The sequence below is a fragment of the Lepisosteus oculatus genome, chromosome 4 (genome assembly GCF_040954835.1).
Source record: "Lepisosteus oculatus isolate fLepOcu1 chromosome 4, fLepOcu1.hap2, whole genome shotgun sequence".
Classification (NCBI taxonomy): domain Eukaryota; kingdom Metazoa; phylum Chordata; class Actinopteri; order Semionotiformes; family Lepisosteidae; genus Lepisosteus; species Lepisosteus oculatus.
This window is the reverse complement of record NC_090699.1, coordinates 10,833,590-10,858,898: the sequence shown is the minus strand read 5'-3', so window position 1 is coordinate 10,858,898 and position 25,309 is coordinate 10,833,590. Positions and strand designations below refer to the sequence as shown.

Genomic DNA, 25,309 nt, shown 5'->3' with positions numbered 1-25,309 from the left:
ATCTTCCCTTTTCTTCAGCCCGGCGTTTTAATCTTTTGGGGGAATATGGTCTGAGTTACGACAGTCACACGGAAATAATGTTCATACATATAATGTTCATTTCAACATGAGCTGGAACACAGCCACTATCCAGCCTCGTTAGTGCAGTAGGTAGCGCGTCAGTCTCATAATCTGAAGGTCGTGAGTTCGATCCTCACACGGGGCAGGGATCATTCCTGTTTTGGGCTTTTCACAGATGGGGCGTGAGACGTTCACTCACACGCGTGTTCTTCACTTCCACGCTGAATACGAGATGTTAAGTCCGCGATAAACACGGTTCGATCCCTCGCTATGATGCTCGGTGTCCACTCACATGTTTTTAAAATAATGATACATCAGAGCAGCAGATAAACTCCGAGTGGTGAAGGTGTCTCCACCATCGGATCTTGTAAACCAGCAGTCAGCCCATCAGCTGCAGCACCTGGCTATAACCTCACGACACTGGCTCTGGTGTACTACCGAGGAGGGCTGGATATTTCTTCCAACAATAATAGAAGAAAAGACGGGCTCGTCCGGGATTTGAACCTGGGACCTCTCGCACCCAAAAGGTGAATCATTTAATCAATTAATAGTCAATTAATCATGAAGAGAGCAGGTTGGAGTGGAAATGATGCTGGAACGAGCCCGTGTTAGATACCTGTCTCCCCATTGGGAGGTAGTATTCACTACCAGTTTATGAGCGTCTTTACACATCCGAGAGCCGGTGAAAACACCATTTCCTCTCACCTGGCCCGTGCTCTGTCGGAAGGACTTCTTAACGCGTTTTTAAACTCAAAACCGAAGCTGAAATAATCGATTCCGAACGTGTTTGTAGCGTCTGTGGAGGAGCAGTAGAGGTACCACAGCTGAGAACACGTTTCTGAAGATAATCGAAATGAAACCCGTATGGACACCGGGTGTCTGAGAGGAAACAGCTCCCGCTCCTCGTTAGTATAGGGGTGAGTATCCCCGCCTGTCACCCGGGAGAATCTTTTGAGAAGTTCATCTGAAGATGAAACAATTCCGTTAATTTCTGCGATTTCCACCAATAAAGAGAAGTGGAAGTAATTTTGATTTATTCATAGGTCGTCTTTTCATCATGTGTATTTCTGGGTCAGTAGACTAAAATGAGCCTCACTTCCTATCAGAGTGGGCTGCACGTCTGTCCCATCTTTCTGTCTGACAGGGAGTCTCTCTGTGTCACAGTTCTTGTCATTCGCGATCCTGCGCTTGAACTCGACCGGTTGCTGATCATGTCGGCTGACGGAGAGGCGCCTCAGGAACAGCAATTCAGATCTCCATCTCCAACTAAACCCCATTCCTCTCTCCCTTTCAGTGTCATCGCCACAAGACTCAACTGGACCAGGGCTCCCCAGTACCAGGGCTGGGGATCCCCTCTCTGCTCCCAAGCCCAGCAGGCAAGTGGGGGCAACTCAGTCCTGTTACAGGAGACCTCCCTCCAGGAGAGGCGGGCTGCAGCTAGACCTAGTGCTGGAGGACCACTAGGGGGCGCTCTGGCCAACACCCCACACTGCGACAGGGCACTGGAGGACATGAGCTGCAGCCCCCTTCACCTAAATAACCACCCTGTGGCTCAAGATACTGCACACAGTCACACTCAAGAGACAGGACAGGACACCAGGTAACACTTGACCTTTGTTTATTTCCAACAATTAAATCAGCTGGGAACACAATTACATCAGGATTAAGAGTAGAGGAGGAAAGCAAAGAGGCACACAGAACCAGTTTAATTTTTAACTGCTCATTTTAAACCCCTTTGTTCCAATAGAAAAATATAGATTCTTTTACTCCATAAAAGAGAAACTGATTGTCACTCCTCGACGTCTGTAGACCCTTATGAGGAATCTGGTTAGTGGATTATCTAACAATTTGAAATGATTCTCTTGGACACCGTTCTAAATGGATTTGAAAGATGTAATTGTGTGTCATTATTGAAATCTAGTTCACGATCAACAGCGATTCATGATGTTGGTTTCTGAAAATATTAGACTGCGACAGTTCCCCCTGGGAGTTTTGATCGCTGCCTGTAAAAGAATAGAACAGCTCTTTCAGGTCCGAGTCCGGCTCGGAACCCCAGGCGAACTGAACCAACCGTTTTGGACTGGGACGGAGACGCCAGGTCGCTAGGATGTCTGTGGTGCACAGAAGGACACCTGGCCCACAGATCCTTCGTCCAAAGCCAGCTGCCCCCGGACCAGGAAAGAGGAGGGGTCAGACCTGCAGGAGGAGAGGATGGACAGTAGAGCTCAGGAGGGGAAACCAGCCCACAGTCTGCACTAGACCCACTGCTCTCAGGATCTCATCCCGCTGTGTCTGGAGAGAAGCCAGGGTATCGGCTTCAACCACATGACTGGGCAGCTTGTTCCCCACCTCCACCACCCTCTGCGTAAAGAGCAGCCTCCTACTCTCGGTTTTAAATTCAGGTGTCCCCCAGTTGGGTGCTGCTCCGCAGACTGGCTCAGCGCATGATCATAATCACGGGTTAGTCAGGTGAAACACGGACTGACATGCAACTCATCACGGCTCAGCTGCAGGAGCTTCGACTCCACCCCCCCACAGACACAGACCCCCCCCCCCCCTCCAAACCCCGCACCCCCAAACCCCGAGAGGCGCCAGTACGTACCTGCAGGTCGGAGGTCCGGCTCTGGAACGGGGGAGGGAGGAGTCCCAGGGCTGCGAGAGGCGACAGGGAAGAGAGAAAGGCAGAGGATCAGAACTCGCCACGCCCCCCCAGCTGCAGCGCACACAGCGCCCCCTGGTGGCCAGGCCCCGTCAGCGCAGTGGGTGTAATCACGAGACTCAGGTGAAACACGGACTCACTTGCAACTCATCACCTCGGGCCTGACCACAGCGCAAGCTGAGCGGTTATTACATCTCGGCAACAACGCTCATCCATGCGATAGGAAAGATTGACCGACTTCGAATTAAGCACAAAATTTTGACCTTCGTGGCAGTGCTGTTAGTCACCATGTTGATGAAAACTCACATCCTCATCCCCACTAATTGCGTGCAGCCCTTCCTGCTCACTAGTCACTGTAATTAATTGTAATGACTAATGCGATGTACAATTAAATAAGTACAGGCTGGGAAAGAATCTAATATTTCTCCAGTTTTTCTCTTTTCAAGAAACGCTCAGGAATTTTTACTGACCACAGAGAGCCGGGACCTCCATTAAACTTCTCATCTGAAGGACGGCGCCTGTTTACAGTCTAGTGTACCCGTCACTGTCCTGGGGCATTATGACCCCCACAGACCACAGGGTTATCGCCCCCTACTGGCCCCACTCACACCTCTCGCAGCAGCAGCCTTAGCTTTCCCAGGAGTCTCCCATCCAGGTTCTGGCCAGACTCACTCCTGCTGAGCTCCAGTGGTGCTGCAGGGTGATGCAGCAGCTGGCATCAATGCTTTTTACTAATAAGCACGTTAACACCGACCGCTGTCCCAGCCGCCCCCAGCAGGGGGTCGCTATCCCCACCCACGTGGGCGGCAAGCACGTGACGGAGCCGCGGCGCGGGCTCGCGCGCTCTCACCCACGCGGGCCTGTGTTAAACCCCTCCTGCCCCGCCGCTCTGAGATAGCAAGACGCGGGAGAGAGGACGAGATTCAAACCTCTCGACCTCACCTGAGGACACGCCTCGGCCGCCGTGTCTCAGAAGCGTCGGAACAAAGCGCTTCTCCTGCACGGTCCCCGTTTCCATCAACACCCACACGAGAGGTAAAACTGGAACATCGAAATACACGAGTTCACCCGGGCTCTACTCAAGAGATTCTCGGCCTGCGGGGGGCGGCGGCGGCCACGCGGTTTCGATATCGCCGCGTGGGGCGCCCCGCGTGCCCGCGCCCCTCTCCGCTGTCCGCCTTTCCGGGTTTTTTTCGACTCGCTGCTGGAGCTCAAGGACGGCAGGGGCTCCGTCAAGGCGAGGTCCCCCTGCCCCCCCTGCCTTGCGCTCTCCATTATTACCGCCCTGTGTCCGAGAGACACCGCCAGCTCCCTCCCGCCCCGCACACGCCTGCTTGCCTGCACTCTTACCTTTGGTCCCCCATCAGCCGCCGAGTCCTCCCTCCTCCAGTCCAGGTGGAAGTCGATCGCTCGCGGATCCACCCCCCCCACGCTTCCACGAGCCGCGCGAGCTGCCTCGTGCACTTAAACCAGATCGGCTACAGCCCCGAAAACTTGGTTACGGGACCCCCCCCCCCACGCTAAACCGCTAACAAAAAACGCAAAACATCAGCGGAACATCACCCAGCAGCAGCAGTAAGGATGTTGAAATCCGCGAGGGAGGGGGTGAGGAACTCCCGCCGCTCCCGCAAGCGCGTGCCCTTCCGCGCTCTGCGGTCTCGACACACTAGAAATAATGAACATCTCCGTGGACACGGCTCACCACCTAGCCTAAACAAACAGCCGAGCGCTCCTCAAAATTAACTACGGCGATTCCCCTGAGCAAGCAGCTGAATTCTCCCCCCTCACAGCGCTACTCATCGCGTACGGCGCTGAACAGACGGCCGTCGTCACCGGCCTTGTAAATCACATGGATCTCCCGCACAGGAACAGGTTCAGCCGCTCGGAGCTGCGGCCGTGAATGGCGAACACAGCCCACCACCTGCGCATATTTTAAAACAAACTCGACCCTATGAAAAAAAAAAACACGAAATTTCTTGACTGCTCTCTTTTAAAGAAAATAAAACGGCATTTTGCTTAACGATAACGCCCAGCGAGAACAGGTGCGTTCGTCGCAGAAAACACGCCAACAAGCAGCTGACGAAACGCGCGACTCGCTCCGCGGACAGACCCACGCTCTCCGACCCTCCGCCCGTCTCCAGGTCCTCCGGCTCAGTGACCGGACGCGCTCACAACGAGCGACTCTTATCGCTGTATCACACCACGTGCTTGGTCCTCTTCCAGGAGGTGACTCAACCACTTCCGGCAAGCTCGTGCGGGGGGGGGATTCATGTTGCATCTCGCCCAGCCAGTCATCTTTCGCTGCCAATACCTGCGTCTACCGTGGTAGATAAATATGTCCTCCTGCAGACGCACCTGCAAAAGTACATTGACTTACATGCAATCACATGGCAATGTACCAGCACTCATAGGTAGTAATCGATTTATTTGATTTAGAAAGGCGTTACATTTTGACTTAACTGGGCAAATCTGTCTTCTTGCAATAGAAGCTGCAGTCCCAGCTAGAGTCCAGTGCAGTAGAACAGTCCTGTTACAATAGGAGCTAAGAGTCAGTACAGTAGAACAGTCCTGTTACAATAGGAGCTACAGTCCAGTACAGGAGAACAGTCCAGTTACAATAGGAGCTACAGTCCAGTACAGTAGACCAGTCCTGTTACAATAGGGGCTACAGTCCCAGTACAGGAGAACAGTCTGTTACAATAGGAGCTACAGTCCCAGTACAGGAGAACAGTCCTGTTACAATAGGAGCTACAGTCCAGTACAGTAGAAAAGTCTGTAACAATAGGAGCTACAGTCCAATACAGGAGAACAGTCCTGTTACAATAGGAGCTACATTCCCAGTACAGGAGAACAGTCGTGTTACAATAGGAGCTACAGTCCCAGTACAGGAGAACAGTGCTGTTACAATAGGAGCTACAGTCCAGTACAGTAGAACAGTCCTGTTACAATAGGAGCTACAGTCCAGTACAGTAGAACAGTCTGTTACAATAGGAGCTACAGTCCAGTACAGTAGAACAGTACTGTTACAGTAGGAGCTACAGTCCCAGTACAGGAGAACAGTCTGTTACAATAGGAGCTACAGTCCAGTACAGGAGAACAGTCTGTTACAATAGGAGCTACAGTCCAGTACAGTAGAACAGTCCTGTTACAATAGGGGCTACAGTCCCAGTAGAGTAAAACAGAACTGTTACAATAGGGGCTAAAGTCCAGTACAGGAGAACAGTCCTGTTACAATAGGAGCTACAGTCCCAGTACAGGAGAACAGTCTGTTACAATAGGAGCTACAGTCCAGTACAGTAGAACAGTCTGTTACAATAGGGGCTACAGTCCAGTACAGTAGAACAGTCCTGTTACAATAGGGGCTACAGTCCCAGTAGAGTAAAACAGAACTGTTACAATAGGGGCTAAAGTCCAGTACAGTAGAACAGTACTGTTACAGTAGGAGCTACAGTCCCAGTACAGGAGAACAGTCTGTTACAATAGGAGCTACAGTCCAGTACAGGAGAACAGTCTGTTACAATAGGAGCTACAGTCCAGTACAGTAGAACAGTCTGTTACAATAGGGGCTACAGTCCAGTACAGTAGAACAGTCCTGTTACAATAGGGGCTACAGTCCCAGTAGAGTAAAACAGAACTGTTACAATAGGGGCTAAAGTCCAGTACAGGAGAACAGTCCTGTTACAATAGGAGCTACAGTCCCAGTACAGGAGAACAGTCTGTTACAATAGGAGCTACAGTCCAGTACAGTAGAACAGTCTGTTACAATAGGGGCTACAGTCCAGTACAGTAGAACAGTCCTGTTACAATAGGGGCTACAGTCCCAGTAGAGTAAAACAGAACTGTTACAATAGGGGCTAAAGTCCAGTACAGTAGAACAGTCTGTTACAATAGGAGCTACAGTCCTAGTAGAGTAAAACAGAACTGTTACAATGGCAATACTGTCTACCTATCTAAAATCTCCAGAAACAGCAATGCATAAAGACAGGCTCACACCTGAAGAAGGCTCCACGGCCGAAACGTTGTGTTTTCTTTCTTCTTTTTTTGGCGTGGAATAAACCTATTACTTGTTCCTTTGCAGCCTACGCATGCTGACGCCGCTCCCCACCTGAACTACTAATGCATAAAGACTGCGGCGCGATGTACAGCTAAGGCCCTTCCAAAGATGGCGGCTCCGTAATACCATGTTCACCGCATTTCCGGTACACTCAGACCACGTGGCCAAACATTCTACGGCAAAGAGCGTGGAGACAACTGGCCCGCGGAGTGGTTTCAGAAGTAACTGGTGTTGGATCTGTTTGCTAAATTACTGGGCGGTGTGTTTCTTCTCTGAATACCCTCCGCAATGAAAGTCGTCATAGGCAAGTATATGTCAGTGTTATTGTTTGTGCCATTTTGAACTGAAGCCTTTAGTGCTAAAAACGCATAATTCGCTGTGAATGAAGTAACGCAAGTGACAGCAGACTAAGTCTGACTCGTGTGAAGCTTTAAAACCTTCGTACGCACTAAGATTCGGCTCGGCGTTGAGTGTCTTGTATTATTCTAAATCCTTTAAGTTGTTAAGTGAAGGTCAGAAGACGCACATTGTCACTATAGTGTCTGTGCTGCGATTTCATAACTGCAGGAATTGCGCATGCGCCCAAGTCGTCAGCTCATGTGGCAGTTTTTATAAGTGTATACATGCGATACAACGAATAAATAGTAGTTATTCCAGACACTGTATACACACACACCTGTACACTCTTACTGGAAACTCTGTACACACACACACCCCTGTACACTCTTAAAGTACACACTGTACACACACATACACCTGTACAGACTCCTACTGGACACACTGTATACACACACACACCCCTGTACAGACTCTTACTGGACACACTGTATACACACACACCTATACAGACTCTTACTGGAGACTCTGTACACACACAGCTGGAGTACAGAGTTACAGGTTCTTCTGGTTGTCTCGTCAGGCGGTGGTACAGGATTTGTGGGTCGAGCACTGACTCAGCTGCTGCACAGCAAAGGTCACGAGGTCATCATCATCTCCCGTCAGTCAGGACCTGGGAGAATCACATGGGTGTGTACTGACTGGGCCAGCTGGTTCTGCCTCTGTCTGAGTCACTGTCTAGCACAAGGACAACGAAACAGACACACAGGCCACAGAGACAGCGAGACAGACACACAAGTCACAGAGAGACAGTGAGACAGACACACAGGCCACAGGGAGACAGCGAGACAGACACACAGGCCACAGGGAGACAGCGAGACAGACACACAGGCCACAGGGAGACAGCGAGACAGACACAGGCCACAGGGAGACAGCAAGACAGACACACGGCCCACAGGGAGACAGCAAGACAGACACACGAGCCAAAGGGAGACAGCGAGACAGACACACGAGCCACAGAGAGACAGACAGGCTACAGAGAGACAGTGAGACTGACACACGGGCCACAGCGAGACAGACACGGGCCACAGAGAGACAGCGAGACAGACAAATGGGCCACAGAGAGACAGACAGGCTACAGAGAGACAGTGAGACAGACACACAGGCCACTGAGAGACAGCGAGACAGACACACAGGCCACAGAGGGAGAAAGGCATCATCCAGGTGGGGCTGCACACTGGTGTCAGGAGTGGGATTCCCCATTACGTGTAAAGCGCTTTGAGTGGAGTGTCCAGAAAAGTGCTATGTAAGTTAAAGCAATTATGAATTAATTATTATTAATTAAACCAGATGAGGGCACAGGGACAGACAGACAGACAGACAAGCTGCGGTGACAGAGAGACCAGATGATGGCGGAGCGGCAGAGGCATCACAGTAATCTCTCCACCACCATCCTCCTCCCCCTACCCCCCCCACCCCAGCCACGCCAAATGCACTGAGCCTCGTCTTGTGTTCCAGGAGGACCTGGCGTCGAAAGGCCTGCCACCATGCGATGGCGCTGTGAACCTGGCTGGAGAGAACCTCATGAACCCCTGGCGATGGTCAGTGAACCCGCTTGGTCCCAGGGGCCACGTCAAGCCCAAACAAGGCTTCTCTCAGGCCATCGTGAGCTCCCAGTGAACCCAGGGGCCACATCAAGCCCTAAATCAGGCCTCTCTCTCCCATCACGGGCCTCAGTTAGGCCATCGTGAACTCCCAGTGACCCCAGGGGCCACGTCGAGCGCTAAACCAGGCCTCTCTCTCCCCCATCACGGGCCTCAGTCAGGCCATCGTGAGCTCCCAGTGACCCCAGGGGCCACGTCAAGCGCTAAACCGGGCCTCTCTCTCCCCCATCACGGGCCTCAGTCAGGCCATCGTGAGCTCCCAGTGACCCCAGGGGCCACGTCAAGCCCGGATGAGCTCTCTCTCCCTGTCTCTCTCTCTCTCTCTCAGGTGGAATGAGAGCTACAAGAGGGACCTGGTCTCGAGCCGCGTGGAGACGACCCGGGCGCTGGCCCAAGCCATCTCCTCGTCCCCCCAGCCCCCCCAGGCCTGGGTCCTCGTCACCGGAGTGGGTAAGTGCCACAGGTGCTTGGACAGATGGGTACTTTATCGTCCACTGTTGTGGGAATGTCTCTTTGGCATCTCCCACAGAGACGTACGAAGCACACAAGCAAAACATATTTGCCAGCAGCTGTATCACCCTACAACTCCACAGAAGCTCAGCAGGTGTGAGCCTGGTCAGTACCTGGATGGGAGACTCCTGGGAAAGCTAAGGTTGCTCCTGGGAGAGGTGTTAGTGGGGCCAGCAGGGGGTGCTCACTGTGTGGGTCCTAATGCCCCAGCATAGTGACGGGGACACTAGACTGTTAACAGGGCGTTGTCCTTCAGATGAGACGTGAAACTGAGGTCCTGCCTCTCTGTGGTCAGTAAAGACCCCAGGGTGTCTCTCAGAAAGAGTAGGGGTGTGACCCCAGTGTCCTGGACAGACTCCCCCTGGTCTTTACCAGTCATGGCCTCCTGATCACCCCCCTCTCTGAACTGGCCTCATCACTCTGCTCTCCTCCCCACTGAGAGCTGGTGTGTGGTGAGAGTACTGGAGCATGATCCAGGTGGGGCTGCACACTGGTGGTGGTAGTGGGATTCCCCATTACCTGTAATGCGTTTTAAGTGGAGTGTCCAGAAAAGCGCTGTATGTGCTGTAAGCTATTATTATTATTATTGTTATTATTATTATTATTATATAAAATCACATGAAATCACAACAGCAGTATGTGATACATAAATGGATAAAAAACAGGTGGTGGGGGGAATGCATTTATATACTCTCACTGAGCAGTTTTATTGTAGAGGGGACAAAGGACGTCTTATGAATGTATTTATTTGGACTCAGTCCCCTATACCGTGTCCCTGATGGGAGGATTATGAGGTGAGAGTGGAGTGGGTGTGTGGAGTCAGCTGTGATGTTCCTCGCCGTTCTGAGAGCTGCATGATGATACACGTCGCAGAGCTGGGCCTGCTGTTTCCCACTTCCTCTTCCTGACATTCTCACTTCCTCTTCCTGACGTTCTCACAGTCCCGGACAGTTGGGTTTTGCTTTTCAACCCCAGGGTTCCCATACCAAACTGTCATGTTAGAGGCCAGGATACTCTCAAGAAGGTTTTTATCTGCCTTCTCTAGGACAGTCTGACTGCCATTACAGCTCTTGAGTCTTTGAATTAAAAACAGCCTCCGATTTGCTGTCTTATAAATGTTGTCTGTATTCTCAGCTATACTCAGATATTCTCATATACACGCCTTGGGGTTCAGCTGTCCATCCCCGCTATGGATAAAATATTACATCAAGGCGGCACAGTGGCTCAGAGTTCCTGGGCTGCTGTCTGTGTGGAGTTTGCATGTTCTCCCCAGGTTCGTGTGGGTTTCCTCCCACAGTCTAAAGACATGCTGGTGGGTTAATCGGTTTCTGGGAAGACCGGTCCTGGTGTGAGTGTGGGTCTGGTGTGTGTTTTTGTGTGTGGTGCGAGTGTGTGTGTCTCTGCCCCGTGCTGGGCTGGTGTACCCCGCCTCGCACCCGAGGCCTGGCTGGGATCGGCTCCGGCTGCCCTGCCGCCCAGGAAGGGATGAGGCCGTTAAGACGATGGCTGGACGGTTCTTACATCCTACATGCCGTGACGTCAGGCGGCCTGGGTGGAGCGGCTGTCCTGCTCCGGGGTACCATGATGACGAAAGCCCGTCGCCCGGTCAGATCCCAGGCTGTTTTGGGGAAAAGTCTGGGAATAATCCCTCGTAGGCGCCTGTCCCGCAGACCACAGGATCGGGAAAGGAGAGGAGTTCACTTGGCCCGCCTGGTCTGTTTATTATTTAGTTAATAATTGACCTGAGTGTCTCGGCCAGGGTATCGGCTTCAACAGCATAGCTGGGCAGCTTGTTCCCCACCCCCACCACCCTCTGTGTAAAGAAGAGCCTCCTGTCCTGACTGGAGGAGCTCACCCAGCTGTGTCTGGAGAGAAGCCAGGGTATCGGCTTCAACAACAGGGCTGGGAAACTTGTTCCCCACCCCCGCCACCTTCTGTGTAAAGAACCTGTTTTACACCCCACCTCCTGTTCTCGGTGTATTCAGAACCTGTCGTCTCCCCGTGCCGCAGTGTTCCCAGGGGGCACTCGTTGACCCCTCTCTCTCTCATGCCAGCGTGCTACAAGCCCAGCGCGACGGTGCAGTACACGGAGGACAGCGACTGGAAGGAGTACGACCTCCTGTCGCGGCTGGTGCAGGAGTGGGAGGCCGCCGGGAGGCTGCCCGAGGAGAGCGCCGCGCGGACCCGGCCCGTCGTGGTCCGGGCAGGTGAGCCGGGGCGCAGACAGGAGGACCCCGCTCGGCCCACTGAGCCCCGCTCACTCGGCAGAGTGTGTCCGTGTCCGTGTGTCCCGTGAGGGATTGGCGTCCTGTCCGTGTTGTACCCCGCCTTGTGCCCACAGCCTGCTGGGATGGTCTGCGGCTGATCCAGAGCAGCCGCGTTGAGTGTCGGGTGTTGAGTGTCTGTAGGCTGAGCTGCCCCTCCTCTCTCTCTCTCTCTCTCTGCAGGGGTGGTGCTGGGGCGCGAGGGGGGCGCGGTCAAGCAGATGCTGTGGCCGTTCTGGCTGGGACTGGGCGGCCCGGTGGGCAGCGGGCGCCAGCCCTTCCCCTGGATCCACGTCTCGGACCTGGCGGGCATCATCGCCCACGCGCTGGAGCCCGCCCCCGCCGCCCGGGGCGTCCTGAACGGGGTGGCGCCGGCTGCCGACACCAACGGCGACTTCGCCCAGGCGCTGGCGTGGGCCCTGGGCCGGCCCGCCCTGCTGGGCCTGCCCGCCTTCGCCCTGAACGCCGCCCTGGGCCCCGAGCGCGCCGCCGTGCTGCTGCAGGGCCAGCGGGTGGCGCCCAAGAGGACGCTGGAGTCGGGCTTCGTCTTCGGGTACCCGGACCTGGGCTCGGCGCTGAAGGAGATCGTCAGGTCCTAGCGGTCCCAAGCCCGGCCCGGCCATCCCTCCCCCCGCCCCAATCGGACCACGCTCTCGAGCGACCCTTTTGTTTATTCCGAATGATGGCAGATACTCAGCAAAAATAATAAAGGATGTACAGGACAGTCTCGCTTATCCGACCTTCTGTTTTATCTGCCCTGGTGATCAACCTGCTCTCTACCTATAAAGATCACTTTACTGTCCCTGTACAGTCTCTTTCATCAGGAATGTGTCTTTTCTCAGACCCCAGCTTGCTCTCCAGGAGTCACACAGACAGGGAGAGAAGTTGGGGGTCAGAGCACAGGGTTGGCCATTTATACAGCACCCCTGGAGCAGCTGGGGTTCGGGGCCTCGCTCAGGGGCCCATGGGAGTAGGATTCCTCTGCCAGCTGCGGGATTCGAACCGGCAACCTCCCAGCCACAGGCACAGCTCCTGGGCCACAGAGCCACCACACCTCCCCCCCCTTTCTGCTATGTGCTGTGCGCGTGCGCAGGCGTAATATTTATCCCAATCCCATGCTGCTTTGTCCCTCGGCGCGTCAGACACCGTTGACGAAGCTCCTTGGATGCGCTTGGATGCGTCCTTTCCGGATTTGAGAAACGGGACGAGTGCGAAGAACGAAGAAAGCAGCTCTTCCCGCGGAACACGAGCACCGAAGCGAGTCCACGCAGCGAGGCGCGTCGGAATCCGGTGTTACAGCTGGGGCCGGGAAGAGGGATGAGCGATGAGGTGGAAAAGGCGGGGCTCGGAGCGGGCCTCAGCTGGAGGACTGAGGGACAGATCTTGCAGCACAGGGATAAGGGCGTGCCCATCCCAGGGAAGGCTCTGATTTACAGTAGAGTAATAAAACAGATTTCATACTTCTTCAGCACTCCCGTTCACCTACGATTTGTCTCCCCGGTTTTCCGCTTGGATAATCGGGACTCGACTGAGTTGGGATGGGATCTTTCGCTCTGCACGTGCTTGGGTGTGTCTGTTTGTCCGCTCCGTTCTGCCCCCTCGGCAGATGTTGGGGGGGGCAGCGTTAGAGGCGGACCCTCTCTCGGAGGGGGGGTATCGGCTCCAGCAACGGCCCTGGACATCCCGCTCGGAGCCCCACCCTGGCCTGTAGCCTGAGGATGTCAACCGGCCGGGAGGCCTCTTGGGAATGAAAGAGACCGTGCGCGTGGTCGGGTCAGTGTAACCCACCGCTGTTTAATCAAATACCACTCCCCCCCTGTGGACAGAGCACAGCCCCATGGACAGGTCTTGTTCCAGCTGAGCTCTTTCCTGAATTTAACCCTTTACCCAACTAACGTTTTCTATTTCAAACTGCAGATTTTGAATTCCCCAGGAAAAGCAGCAGCTCACATGCAACTTCCAAACTTCAGCTCAAGAGCTGAAAACAACTGAAACCAGATGAACCCTCTCATCAGCATTAAATAGGACTTCAGCTAAGTAAGAGAGCTCAGCTGGGACACAGGCCAACAGGTATAGGGGTCCCCCAGGGCTATGAGCCCTGAACCCCTGAATGAAGTCAGGCTGTGGCCAGCTGTTCCCCTGGAGACACATCGGTCAGTTTTTCTCTTCACGGTTCTTCAGAGCCGGACTGGGCGTCAACCTCAGGGTTCACGACCGGCAGCCGATCTCCCCAGGCACTGCTCCGGGTACAGCGGTACAGATCCCTGGGAGAGAGGGAGAGGAGTCAGGAGAGAGGGAGCAAAACGGAGCCCCCTGAGCCACCTGGTCCTGAGGCTCACTGGCCCGAGCCACACCGACACCAGCCAGCCTCAGGACAGAACTGCTAGAGCACCACAACCCAGACTCAACCACATCACAGCACAGATCACACAGCCATATCTCACCCACTGGGACACACACACAACACAGAGAGAAGCCAAGAGCTGAGCCCAGAGAAGAGCCCCCTGAGCCAGCTGGTCCTGAGGCTCACTGACCTGAGCCACACCGACACCAGCCAGCCTCAGGACAGCACTGCACAGATCACACAGCAATATCTCACACACACACACACATATAATAATAATAATAATAATAATAATAATACAGTGTGTGATGTCCTGTCACAGCCTGAGGAACAGTGAGCCTGTCTCTCAATAATGTTCAATATGTTTATATGTTATTATCTTATGCAGTGTCTTTATTGTAAATGTCTGTAGATTTTTTTTCTATGTTAACTGCATTTGTTTTGCATTGGGAACGCTGATTTTACTCATCGGTCATGCCAGTAAAGCGTCTTGAATTGAATTTAAAATTGAGAGTCAGGCCGGACAAGGCCGGAGGAGAACCCGGCCGGAGACAGACCCGCTGGTCTACACACCTGCCATGCTGCCGCGCGGTCACGGCCACCCTCTGGATCTGCCCGTCGCTGCAGCACAGCTGGCACTGCACGTGCCGGGCCCTCTTCTGCACCGGCCCGATCAGCCGGGGCCAGCCCGCCGAGGGCTCCGGCCCGGCCCGGCTCAGCACCACGTAGGAGAACCGCTCCTCCAGCCGCTCCGGGCTCTGAGGACGGACCACACAGACGGGTCACCCGTGAGGGCTGCATGTGTGTGTGTGTGTGTGTGTGTGTGTCTCAATTCATCAATCAATCACTTCAGATCCATCAGTCACTAAATCAAGAACACTAGTGTGTGTGCTGGTGAGTTCAGGGTGAGTGTGAGAGGAGAGGGACAGCAGTGACACTAGTAGTGTCTACAGTACAGTCAGGTGTGACAGTGTGTGTGCTGGTGAGTTCAGGGTGAGTGTGAGAGGAGAGGGACAGCAGTGACACTAGTAGTGTCTACAGTACAGTCAGCTGTGACAGTGTGTGTGTGTTGGGGAGTTCAGGGTGAGTGTGAGAGGAGAGGGACAGCAGTGACACTAGTAGTGTCTACAGTACAGTCAGGTGTGACAGTGTGTGTGTGTACTGGAGAGTTCAGGGTGAGTGTGAGAGGAGAGGAGAGGGACAGCAGTGACACTAGTAGTGTCTACAGTACAGTCAGGTGTGACAGTGTGTGTGTGTTGGGGAGTTCAGGGTGAGTGTGAGAGGAGAGGGACAGCAGTGACACTGGTGGTGTCTACAGTACAGTCAGGTGTGACAGTGTGTGTGTGCTGGTGAGTTCAGGGTGAGTGTGAGAGGAGAGGAGAGGGACAGCAGTGACACTAGTAGTGTCTACAGTACAGTCAGGTGTGACAGTGTGTGTGCTGGTGAGTTCAGGGTGAGTGTGAGAGGAGAGGGACAGCAGTGACACTAGAAGTGTCTACAGTACAGTCAGGTGTGACAGTGTGTGTGTGCTGTTGAGTTCAGGGTGAGTGTGAGAGGAGAGGGACAGCAGTGACACTGGTGGTGTCTACAGTACACTCAGGTGTGACAGTGTGTGTGTACTGGTGAGTTCAGGGTGAGTGTGAGAGGAGAGGGACAGCAGTGACACTAGTAGTCTCTACAGTACAGTCAGGTGTGACAGTGTGTGTGTGCTGGTGAGTTCAGAGTGAGTGCGAGAGGAGAGGGACAGCAGTGACACTAGTAGTGTCTACAGTACACTCAGGTGTGACAGTGTGTGTGTGTGCTGGTGAGTTCAGGGTGAGTGTGAGAGGAGAGGGACAGCAGTGACACTAGCAGTGTCTACAGTACAGTCAGGTGTGACAGTGTGTGTGTGTTGGGGAGTTCAGGGTGAGTGTGAGAGGAGAGGGACAGCAGTGACACTAGTAGTGTCTACAGTACAGTCAGGTGTGACAGTGTGTGTGTACTGGAGAGTTCAGGGTGAGTGTGAGAGGAGAGGAGAGGGACAGCAGTGACACTAGTAGTGTCTACAGTACAGTCAGGTGTGACAGTGTGTGTGCTGGTGAGTTCAGGGTGAGTGTGAGAGGAGAGGGACAGCAGTGACACTAGTAGTGTCTACAGTACAGTCAGGTGTGACAGTGTGTGTGTTCTGGTGAGTTCAGGGTGAGTGTGAGAGGAGAGGGACAGCAGTGAAACTGGTGGTGTCTACAGTACACTCAGGTGTGACAGTGTGTGTGTACTGGTGAGTTCAGGGTGAGTGTGAGAGGAGAGGGACAGCAGTGACACTAGTAGTCTCTACAGTACAGTCAGGTGTGACAGTGTGTGTGTGCTGGTGAGTTCAGAGTGAGTGCGAGAGGAGAGGGACAGCAGTGACACTAGTAGTGTCTACAGTACACTCAGGTGTGACAGTGTGTGTGTGTGCTGGTGAGTTCAGGGTGAGTGTGAGAGGAGAGGGACAGCACACAACTGCCCAGTTCTTACCCCAGTTAGCGGCAGGGGTATGTAGGGCTGCACGAAATTACAGGGCAGGTGGGGCTGCTGTGCCAGTCTGGGACAGGGCAGCTGGTGAGGGCACTGCCAACAACACACACAACAGGTGCTGTAATGGTACACAACACTCACAGCACAGACTGTGTTACTACAGCAACACATCTATACAAGGTAGTAATAATAACCTTTGTCTTATATAGCATCTTTAAAAGTAGCTTTACAAAGCTCTTAAAGACAGAGGAAAAAAACAATGATGGGAGATAAAAGTAAAATCTAAAGAAAATCTGGGTTTTGAGAGGGCTCGAGAAGATACATCACTAAAGTAAAAGTCCTTCTGCAGAAGAAGGGTGACGAAGAACATCTGTCTTCAACTGATGAAATTCACATAGCAAAAGCAACTGCAGTTAAAGCAAACTACACACAGTATAGTGTCACTGTACACAACATTGAATACCATTACTGCAGACAACACTCAAATATCCTATTTAACACACTAACCTCATGGACATCTTACTAATGGTCACAGAAGGTTTCCCTTGTTTACTCTTGAGAGGGTACATTAGAACGTTTCAGACCCCCACCACCCTCTGTGTAAAGAGGAGCCTCCTGTCCTGACTGGAGGATCTCACCCAGCTGTGTCTGGAGAGAAGCCGGGGTATCGGCTTTACCAACAGGGCTGGGCAGCTTGTTCCCCACCCCCACCACCCTCTGTGTAAAGAAGGACTTCCTGTTCTCAGTTTAAATTGCAGTGTCCATTTGCGTCCTCTGGTTTGTAAGAACACTCCCATGTGCTCTTACACATACTGAGACATGACTAAGAGGAGCTCTTTCACATATGAAGATCAGGGACAAGTACACTGTGCCATTCGCAGCTCAGACCCAGGCTGGGAGACGTGTGTCTGCGGGAGGGAGAGGGGTACTCACAGGGGCAAACACCGAGGCGCCTCTGGGGTCATAGGTCACCTTGTCCTCTGCCTAGGGAAGACCGGGATGCAGATTAGATAACAAGGAGAAGAGACCCCCTTCCCCTGCGGTCACCCCTGGGTGCCCAGCCCACCTGGAGCACCGTGTCCCGGGCCTCCATGAGGATCTGGTGTCCCTCTCTCGTGCCGTTCTCCAGCAGGACCTGCAAGCACACAGCAGCCCGCCGATCAGCTCCCACACGCACCCCGGCCAGAGCAGCACAGCGGGTGTGCTGTGTGTGCAGCACGCAGAGTGTGTGTGTGGTGTGTGTAGCGTATGTGTGCAGCATACAGAGAGTGTGTGTGTAGTGTATGTGCAGCATGCAGTGTGTGTGTGCTGTGTGTGTGCAGCATACAGAGTGTGTATGCTGTGTGTGTGTGGAACATGAGTATAGTGTGTGCTTTGATACTGACCAGAAAGGAGTGTGTCTTTCTCCACAGCGTCTGCACTGTGTCCCTCCTCTCACTGCTGCTGGGGAGCTCTGACAGAGAGAAGGCAGAGACCACGACATCGAACTGCACCTGAGAGAGAGAGGGGTTCATACAGACACACTGACTGACTGGACACTCCAGTACATTAACACTGCACTGAGAGAGAGGGGTTCATACAGACACACTGACTGGACACTCCAGTACATTAACACTGCACTGAGAGAGAGGGGTTCATACAGACACACTGACTGACTGGACACTCCAGTACATTAACACTGCACTGAGAGAGAGGGGTTCATACAGACACACTGACTGACTGGACACTCCAGTACATTAACACTGCACTGAGAGAGAGGGGTTCATACAGACACACTGACTGACTGGACACTCCAGTACATTAACACTGCACTGAGAGAGAGGGGTTCATACAGACACACTGACTGGACACTCCAGTACATTAACACTGCACTGAGAGAGAGGGGTTCATACAGACACACTGACTGGACACTCCAGTACATTAACACTGCACTGTGAGAGAGACACCGCAGGACTGTCTACAATACCTTGGGAGTAACAGGGAGGAACTGCCTGAAGTAGAGGTGTTGAATGTGTGGGTCTGCGCGCTCACATCCACCTGCACAGAGACACAGCGCTGTCACTCCCTGCTCCAGTGCTCTCCTGCTCTTTATCAAGCCAATCTGCTGTTGCTTCACATGAGAACCGAGTCTCCTGCACCCCAAGATCTGCCGGCCTCCCCATGCCCTTACTGTTGGCTGCCACCCTCATTTTCCAGTGGGATTTCTCTCCTAGATCTACCTACACACTCACACACAGACACACACACCACACGCACACAGACACACACACAAGCAGACACACCCTGGGCAGGATGCCAGTCCATCGCAGGACACACACACCCTGGACAGGACACCTGTCCATCGCAGGACACACACACACACACACCCTGGACAGGACGCCAGCAATTGCACACACACAAACACACACCATGGACAGGACGCCAGCAATCACACACACACACTCACACTGGGGTCAGTCTTCCCAGAAGCCAATTAACCCACCAGCTTGTTTTTCCAACAATAGGAGGAAACAGGAGCACTCAGGGGAAACCCACTCAAACACGCAGAGAGAACATGCAAACTCCACTCAGACAGCACCCCAGGGACCGAACCCAGGACCCCAGCTCTGCGAGGCAGCACTGCGCCACCCAGGCTCTTTTATACACAAATACTTGCGAAGTGCTGTCGCCCCCTAGTGGTCCCTACCGAAACCCCCCGCGGCCGAGCTGCCCCTGCCTGTAGCTCTTACCCCTGACCAGCAGGTCGGCCAAGGAGTTCATGGCTCCAGAGCTGTCCACACACACGAACTCCTTCAGGCTCTCTCCCCACAGGCTGTGCGCTGCCCTGCAATACACAGAACCGCCACACGATGGCGACACCTCACTGCCGTCACTGTCACGATCTGCCACTGGGTCAACACCCTCGAAACAGAAGGAGATTCTCACCAGGCCACGCTTCCCGTCCCCGATCCAAAATCCAGGAGGGAGCCTGGGGAGAAACTGGGAACTCTCTTCTTAATCTGGAGACACAGAGAGAGAGAGATAATAATAATAATGAATTCCTTACACCTCTATAGCTCTTTCCTGGACCCTCCACTCCTCTCCCAGCCCCGTCCAGGACTGGGGATCCCCTCCACCCCCCCAGTGTGATGATGCTCCAGTCCGCTCACACACTCCAGCTCTCAGTGGGGAGGAGAGCAGAGTGATGAGGCCAGTTCAGAGAGGGGGGTGATCAGGAGGCCATGACTGGTAAAGACCAGGGGGAGTCTGTCCAGGACACTGGTGTCACACCCCTACTCTTTCTGAGAGACACCCTGGGGTCTTGACTGACCACAGAGAGTCAGGACCTCAGTTTTACGTCTCATCTGAAGGACGGCGCCTTGTTTTCAGTCTGATGTCCCCGTCACTATACTGGGGCATTAGGACCCACACAGACCACAGGGTGAGCGCCCCCTACTGGTCCATTAACACCTCTTCCAGCAGCAGCCTTAGCTTTCCCAGGAGCCTTCCATCCGGGTACTGACCAGGCTCACACCTGCTGAGCTGGAGTGAGGTACAGGGTGATACAGCTGTTGGCAATGATGATGTTTTATGTTACGTCTGTAAAAGTCCAGTAAATCCCTCTGGCTTTGAAAGAGAGAGGAAGAGACTGCGCAGGGATGTGCCGGGGTCAGTAGGGGGCGCTGTCTCGGCTCACCTCGTGCAGGGCTCTTGTCACCGCTGCATAGCCACCCGCCAGCCGAGCCGCCAGGTACACCAGGCTGAGGTCCGCATCATACCTGCAGCACAGGAATCAGTCTCATTCGTATATAGCGCCTTTCAACCCACAGCCTTCCCAAGGCCCCAAGAGAGAGCCGGGAATACAGAGTGGAGCAAAGCGAGGCACAGACTGAGCCGGAAGGGGGGGGACTCAGAGACAGGTCCTGGGAGACGCAGAGGGAGACGCAGAGAGAGACTCAGAGACACAGACAAAGACTCAGAGAGACAGGGAGACCCAGAGAGAGACAGAGGGAGGAGGGAACTCAATTGAACTGGCAGCCCAGTATGTGATCTCCTGTCACAGCCTGAGGAACAGTGAGTCTGTCTCCCAATAATGCTCCAGCCGCCTACAGTAGATGTCAATATTGTATTATATGTCTTTGTTGTAAATGTCTGTAATATGTCAGTAGATTTTATATTACTTTTATTTTTTGTTTTGTTTCATGTGAATTTCATTATTTTATTTGCTTTGGCAACACTGATTGTACCCATCGGCCATGCTAATAAAGCACCTTGAATTGAACTGAATTGAATTGACAGAGAGGCTCACAGAGACCCACAGAGAGACACACAGGGAGAGACACAGAGACTCACAGAGAGAGAGGCAGAGAGAGACACAGGGAGACACGCAGAGAGAGACACGGGAAGACACGCAGAGAGAGACACAGGGAGAGACACAGGGAGAGACACAGGGAGAGACACAGGGAGAGAGATAAGGACAGCGAAAGGGACGCAACTGACTCTCGTACTGACACGAACATACTTGAGGGGAGTCCAGTGGTAGGTAGTCCTTTTCAGCTCTGACAGGACCCGTCTTCGGACCCGGGCCTCCAGGGCTTCGTTGTCTGTCTGTCTTCCTGTGCAGCAAGGGAAAAACAGACAGTCTCTCTCTGTGTCTCAGAAGCTGTGGCTCTTCCTCAGTGACTGTGACGCTCTCAGCATCCCAATACCCATCTCTCCCTCTCTCCTCTCTGTTTCCCTCAGTACCCATCTCTCCCTCTCTCCTCTCTGTTTCCCTCAGTACCCGTCTCTCTCTCTCTCCTCTGTTTCCCTCAGTACCAGTCTCTCTCTCTCTCTCTCCTCTGTTTCCCTTAGTACCAGTCTCTCTCTCTCCTCTCTGTTTCCCTCAGTACCCGTCTCTCCCTCTCTCCTCTCTGTTTCCCTCAGTACCTGTCTCTCTCCCTCTCTCCTCTCTGTTTCCCTCAGTACCTGTCTCTCCCTCTCTCCTCTCTGTTTCCCTCAGTACCTGTCTCTCCCTCTCTCCTCTCTGTTTCCCTCAGTACCTGTCTCTCCCTTTCTCCTCTCTGTTTCCCTCAGTACCTGTCTCTCTCTCTCTGGCCTGTTTCTCCAGGATCAGAGCCCTTTCTCTCAGGGTCTGGTCATCGACGGGTCTCTTCCTGCTCCACAGGAAGTTGGTCAGCCTCTGTGTTCTGTCCGACAGGCTGCTCACTGCTGCCCCTACAGGAGAGGGCAAGGATCACAGGCCGGTCAGCAGGGACCAGCCTGCTGGATCTCCCTGGAGTTCAACATCTCCTGGCACACTCTGCGTGCTTTTGTTGCTTTGTGACTTGCGACGCACATGTCCGCCGCCCAGTCTGCGGACAGACTGCAGAGTCGGCGGAGTATCTGACCGTGGATGAGCGTCAGTGCTGCACGCTCCAGGTCCGCCGGAAGCCGCACTGTTGTCAGTGCTGTGATTCCCGGGTGCCGCCGGTGAGGGGTGCTGCTCAGAAAATCCCCGCTGTTGTCCACCTGGCTCTGTCGGGCCACCACAGCACTCTGTCTCTGGGGGGAAAAATAATAAGGCCTTTGTACACTGATCTTTGCTGACCACTTGCACACTAGCACTGCACACTCATCCACTAGTACTGTTCACTCATTCACTACCATTGCACACTCACACACTACTGTTGTTAACTTGTACGCAAGTATTGCTCACTCATACAGTAGCGCTGCACACTTGTGCACTACTATTGTTCACCTGTACAGGAGTATTGTTTACTCATGAACTAGCACTGCAAACTCATACATTAGTACTGTTCATTTATACACAAGTATTACTCGCTCATACAACAGCACTGCATACATTAGTACTGTTGACTTGTACACTAGCACTGCACATTTGTACACTAGTATTGCTCATTCATAGACAGTCGTACACTAGCATTGTTCACTCTTACACTAGTATTGCACACTTCTATTGGTAGTATTGGACATTCATACATGATGTTCTCTCATCTTACAATATGACTGTTCAATTTTATACAGTTCACTACACAGCATCACTGTTACTGACAATACACGTTTTTAGAGTCACTGCTGGTGGTTTAGACTTGGAGGTTGTGAGCCAATCACAGCCTTTTAATTTGCATAAATAAGTGTAGGTGATTTCTCTGGAAGCGAATGGCTTTAGATGAGCTTTTTTCTTTTGTTCCTGCTTATCTTATTTCACTTCTTGATCTACAAAGTCTATCTACATAATGCTTTATCACAACCACCTCCCACATTGTAGTGCAAGTAATACATCTTACCCTAGACAGGAAAGACAAGGGAATCTCGATCCTATATAAAGCCCAGGGACGGCCTCCTTTACTCGCAGTGGGAGAAAGCTCACTGTAGAGGTCACGTGCCGAGTGCCTAGTCACTCCACCAATCACCTCGGGGAAGGTCTGAGACAGGAGCCAATCGCTGCCCTAGCAGGGCATCACCTGACGCGGGTGAGCGAGTGCACAGGGACGGGGCCCTGAGCGAGGCGCAGGCGCAGGAGAAGCCGGGGGTAGCAGTAACGCAGCTCCCCGCCGGTGGATGCGGCCTCGCCGGGCTTGGAAACGCTCGCGGCTGGCTGATGAGTGCGATGTGTGAGCTGGGACACCGTCCCGGAACCCAATTCAGACTACTCTCCTCCCACTGCCTTTTCATTACGGGAACAGCTCATATTCTTAAATGTAAACATCTCTTTAACTTACAAATTATTTTCTTCTTACAGTAAATAATGTTTTGTTTAAAATATTTTTAAAATAGGAACCAGTAACAGAAAGAAAAAGAAAGAAAACAACGTTTCGGTCGTGGAGCGGGTGTGGGTATACTCAGGTTTTTTAGAATATTCTCTTTCGAGAATACCAAGAGCGTTTAGAGAGGTACAGCAGTACGAGCACCACCGTGGCGAGCTACAGTAAATAACGTCCACGCTGTGTAATTAACAGGGGATGTTCCCCACTGACGGACTGTCAGACTGAGAGATCCGCGATGCTGTGGTGCCTGTAGAAACCAGCCATCAGGGGGTCACGAACCCCTGGTCCTGCAGAGCCCCACTCCAGTAAGCTCGCAGGGGTCACACTGAAATCGTCCGCCTCCCTCCCGGTGGCTTTAGTGAGCTTCTCGTCCTCGGTCCGTCTACGCGAGACAATGATTTGCACCAAAGCAGGTTTACAGCCGCCCCCACTTACCCTGACGATCGCCCCCTGACACAGCGCACACGATCCCCCAAACCTGAGCCCCAGAGCAGCCATGCCGGCCGGTCAACGAGACGCAGATAGAGCCCTTCCACCAGCGTCGCGGGGAACTGGAAACCGGTCCGGCGCTCAAATAGGTCCGAGTCCGACTCGTCAGCCGCACTTCTGTTTATCGCCACAGGGGCTGACAGGAGGTCTCCTTTAATCGTGCCACTGGCAGCTGCTATCCCGTCGATAGAGGGCGGTTTCTGGGGTGAATTGATCACGCCGTCCCACGTACCGTTCTAAAATATTGTGTTCTCCTGCGGAGAGATGCTTGTTTTGTCCCTGCGGGAGACAAGCTTGTGTTTTAAACTGTTTTTCGATGTTGTTCCCGCACATTTAACGTTTTCAGAAACGTCTCACGCAAAGATGGGGCGCCCGGAGAGAAGCCATTGAAAGACGCCAATAACCTGAACAGAAGGTTTTCTAAATGTTGTTTCTAAACATTTTCTGTGGATAAAATCTGACATTTTCTAATCGATTGTCTGTAAATATCCGGGTAAAAGCACATAAGTAATGTATTTATGATCGACTATCCGAAAAAAATACTTTTTAGAAGAAGTTAAATTAAAATCTTTTGTTGCCAGGGAAAATGTTGCAAAAACATTAAAACAATAAAGTAAAGAAAATATTTTACATGCAAATGCAGAGAAAGGCGGAGTGCTGATCTTAGAACAACAGCAACAGCACATCAATAAACTGAAGTAATAATTATTGATAACAGAATGTAACCGGCAGAGACCATAAACGCTGGTTATGAACCTCAGGGGTGTCTCTATTCTGATTCCTCACTGTGAATGACTGAACCCCAGGGGTGTCTCTGTCCTGATTCCTCACTGTGACAGACTGAACCCCAGGGGTGTCTCTATCCAGATTCCTCACTGTGTGACAGACTGAACCCCAGGGGTGTCTCTGTCCTGATTCCTCACTGTGACAGACTGAACCCCAGGGGTGTCTCTGTCCTGATTCCTCACTGTGACAGACTGAACCCCAGGGGTGTCTCTGTCCTGATTCCTCAATGATTATCTGGCATGGTGACCCTTTTGTTCATAAGAAGATCAACATCCTGAGGTTCAGACAGAAACTCGGCTCTGATTTGGAAATGAAAGGTTTTTCAGACAGGTGTGAACACTGACTGAATCTCTCGTCGCTGTGGAGCGTGACCGGAGCACGCCCGTGCCCACGGAGAAAAGAGGGGAAAGAGATCGTCAGCTGGCACTCCTGGGGCACACAGTCTGTGCGATTGTATCGAAAGCACCCGCGCTGGGTTCGAACCCGGATGCACCAGTGGCTGTACCTCTCTGGCCAATTTGCATTCGGCCCTGCAATTTGCATAAAGCCGTGTAGGGATTTCTCTGACAGCGAATGGCTTTAGATGAGCTCTTTCGTTTTGTACCCACTTGTGTTATTTCACTTCTTATTTTACAAAAGTGAATATGCATGACCAGAATCTCCGCAAATTTTAACGTGTTTAATCCACGTTACCCTAGACCGGGAATTCAAGGGCATCTCGGTCCTATATAGGAGCGCGGGGACAGCCCTTGGCCTCGCAGTGGGAGGAAGCTCACTGTAGAGGTCACGTGCCGAGTGCCTGGTCACTCCACCAATCACCTCGGGGAAGGTCTGAGACAGGAGCCAATCGCTGCCCTAGCAGGGCATCTCCTGACGCGGGTGAGCGAGTGCACAGGGA

The 25,309-nt window shown here is 52.8% G+C and overlaps 2 protein-coding genes, 1 long non-coding RNA gene and 1 other non-coding gene across 4 annotated transcripts; 2 read left to right on the top strand and 2 right to left on the bottom strand.

Moving 5' to 3' along the window:
* Window positions 1–132: 132 nt before the first annotated feature.
* On the top strand, window positions 133–205 carry trnam-cau (transfer RNA methionine (anticodon CAU)). Its single transcript has one exon. It is a non-coding gene; the product is annotated as a tRNA-Met (tRNA).
* A 1,456-nt stretch (window positions 206–1,661) lies between these two features.
* LOC138238338 (uncharacterized) lies at window positions 1,662–4,969 on the bottom strand. Its single transcript, XR_011189388.1, has 3 exons — window positions 4,070–4,969; window positions 2,663–2,712; window positions 1,662–2,256 (listed from the first exon to the last, which is right to left on the bottom strand). It is a non-coding gene; the product is annotated as an uncharacterized lncRNA (long non-coding RNA).
* Window positions 3,581–12,349, top strand: sdr39u1 (short chain dehydrogenase/reductase family 39U, member 1). The gene is made up of 7 exons (XM_069188645.1): window positions 3,581–3,754; window positions 6,798–7,077; window positions 7,693–7,799; window positions 8,628–8,710; window positions 9,102–9,223; window positions 11,338–11,490; window positions 11,731–12,349. The coding sequence occupies exons 2-7, from the start codon at window positions 7,062–7,064 to the stop codon at window positions 12,144–12,146; spliced, it is 897 nt and encodes a 298-aa protein (XP_069044746.1). The 5' UTR covers window positions 3,581–3,754; window positions 6,798–7,061; the 3' UTR covers window positions 12,147–12,349.
* A 972-nt stretch (window positions 12,350–13,321) lies between these two features.
* Window positions 13,322–23,715, bottom strand: mettl17 (methyltransferase like 17). Its single transcript, XM_069188644.1, has 14 exons — window positions 23,572–23,715; window positions 21,757–21,910; window positions 21,446–21,583; window positions 20,889–20,982; window positions 20,064–20,145; window positions 19,313–19,386; window positions 19,117–19,211; window positions 18,354–18,424; window positions 17,773–17,880; window positions 17,454–17,522; window positions 17,321–17,371; window positions 16,388–16,480; window positions 14,465–14,649; window positions 13,322–13,811 (listed from the first exon to the last, which is right to left on the bottom strand). Exons 1-14 carry the CDS (start codon window positions 23,632–23,634, stop codon window positions 13,715–13,717), a joined length of 1,374 nt encoding a protein of 457 aa, XP_069044745.1. The 5' UTR covers window positions 23,635–23,715; the 3' UTR covers window positions 13,322–13,714.
* Between the last annotated feature and the right edge of the window lie 1,594 nt (window positions 23,716–25,309).

Excerpts from the sequence above, each read along its gene's own strand:
- sdr39u1 (XM_069188645.1), top strand. Across the intron at positions 9,224-11,337 it reads GGTCCTCGTCACCGGAGTGG|CGTGCTACAAGCCCAGCGCG; the intron begins GTAAGTGCCACA and ends CTCTCATGCCAG. Across the intron at positions 11,491-11,730 it reads GCCCGTCGTGGTCCGGGCAG|GGGTGGTGCTGGGGCGCGAG; the intron begins GTGAGCCGGGGC and ends CTCTCTCTGCAG.
- mettl17 (XM_069188644.1), bottom strand. The coding sequence starts at position 23,634 with ATGGCTGCTCTGGGGCTCAGGTTTGGGGGATCGTGTGCGCTGTGTCAG. Across the intron at positions 17,523-17,772 it reads GAAAGACACACTCCTTTCTG|GTCCTGCTGGAGAACGGCAC; the intron begins GTCAGTATCAAA and ends GTGTGCTTGCAG. Across the intron at positions 13,812-14,464 it reads ACCGCGCGGCAGCATGGCAG|GGATCTGTACCGCTGTACCC; the intron begins GTGTGTAGACCA and ends CCTCTCTCCCAG.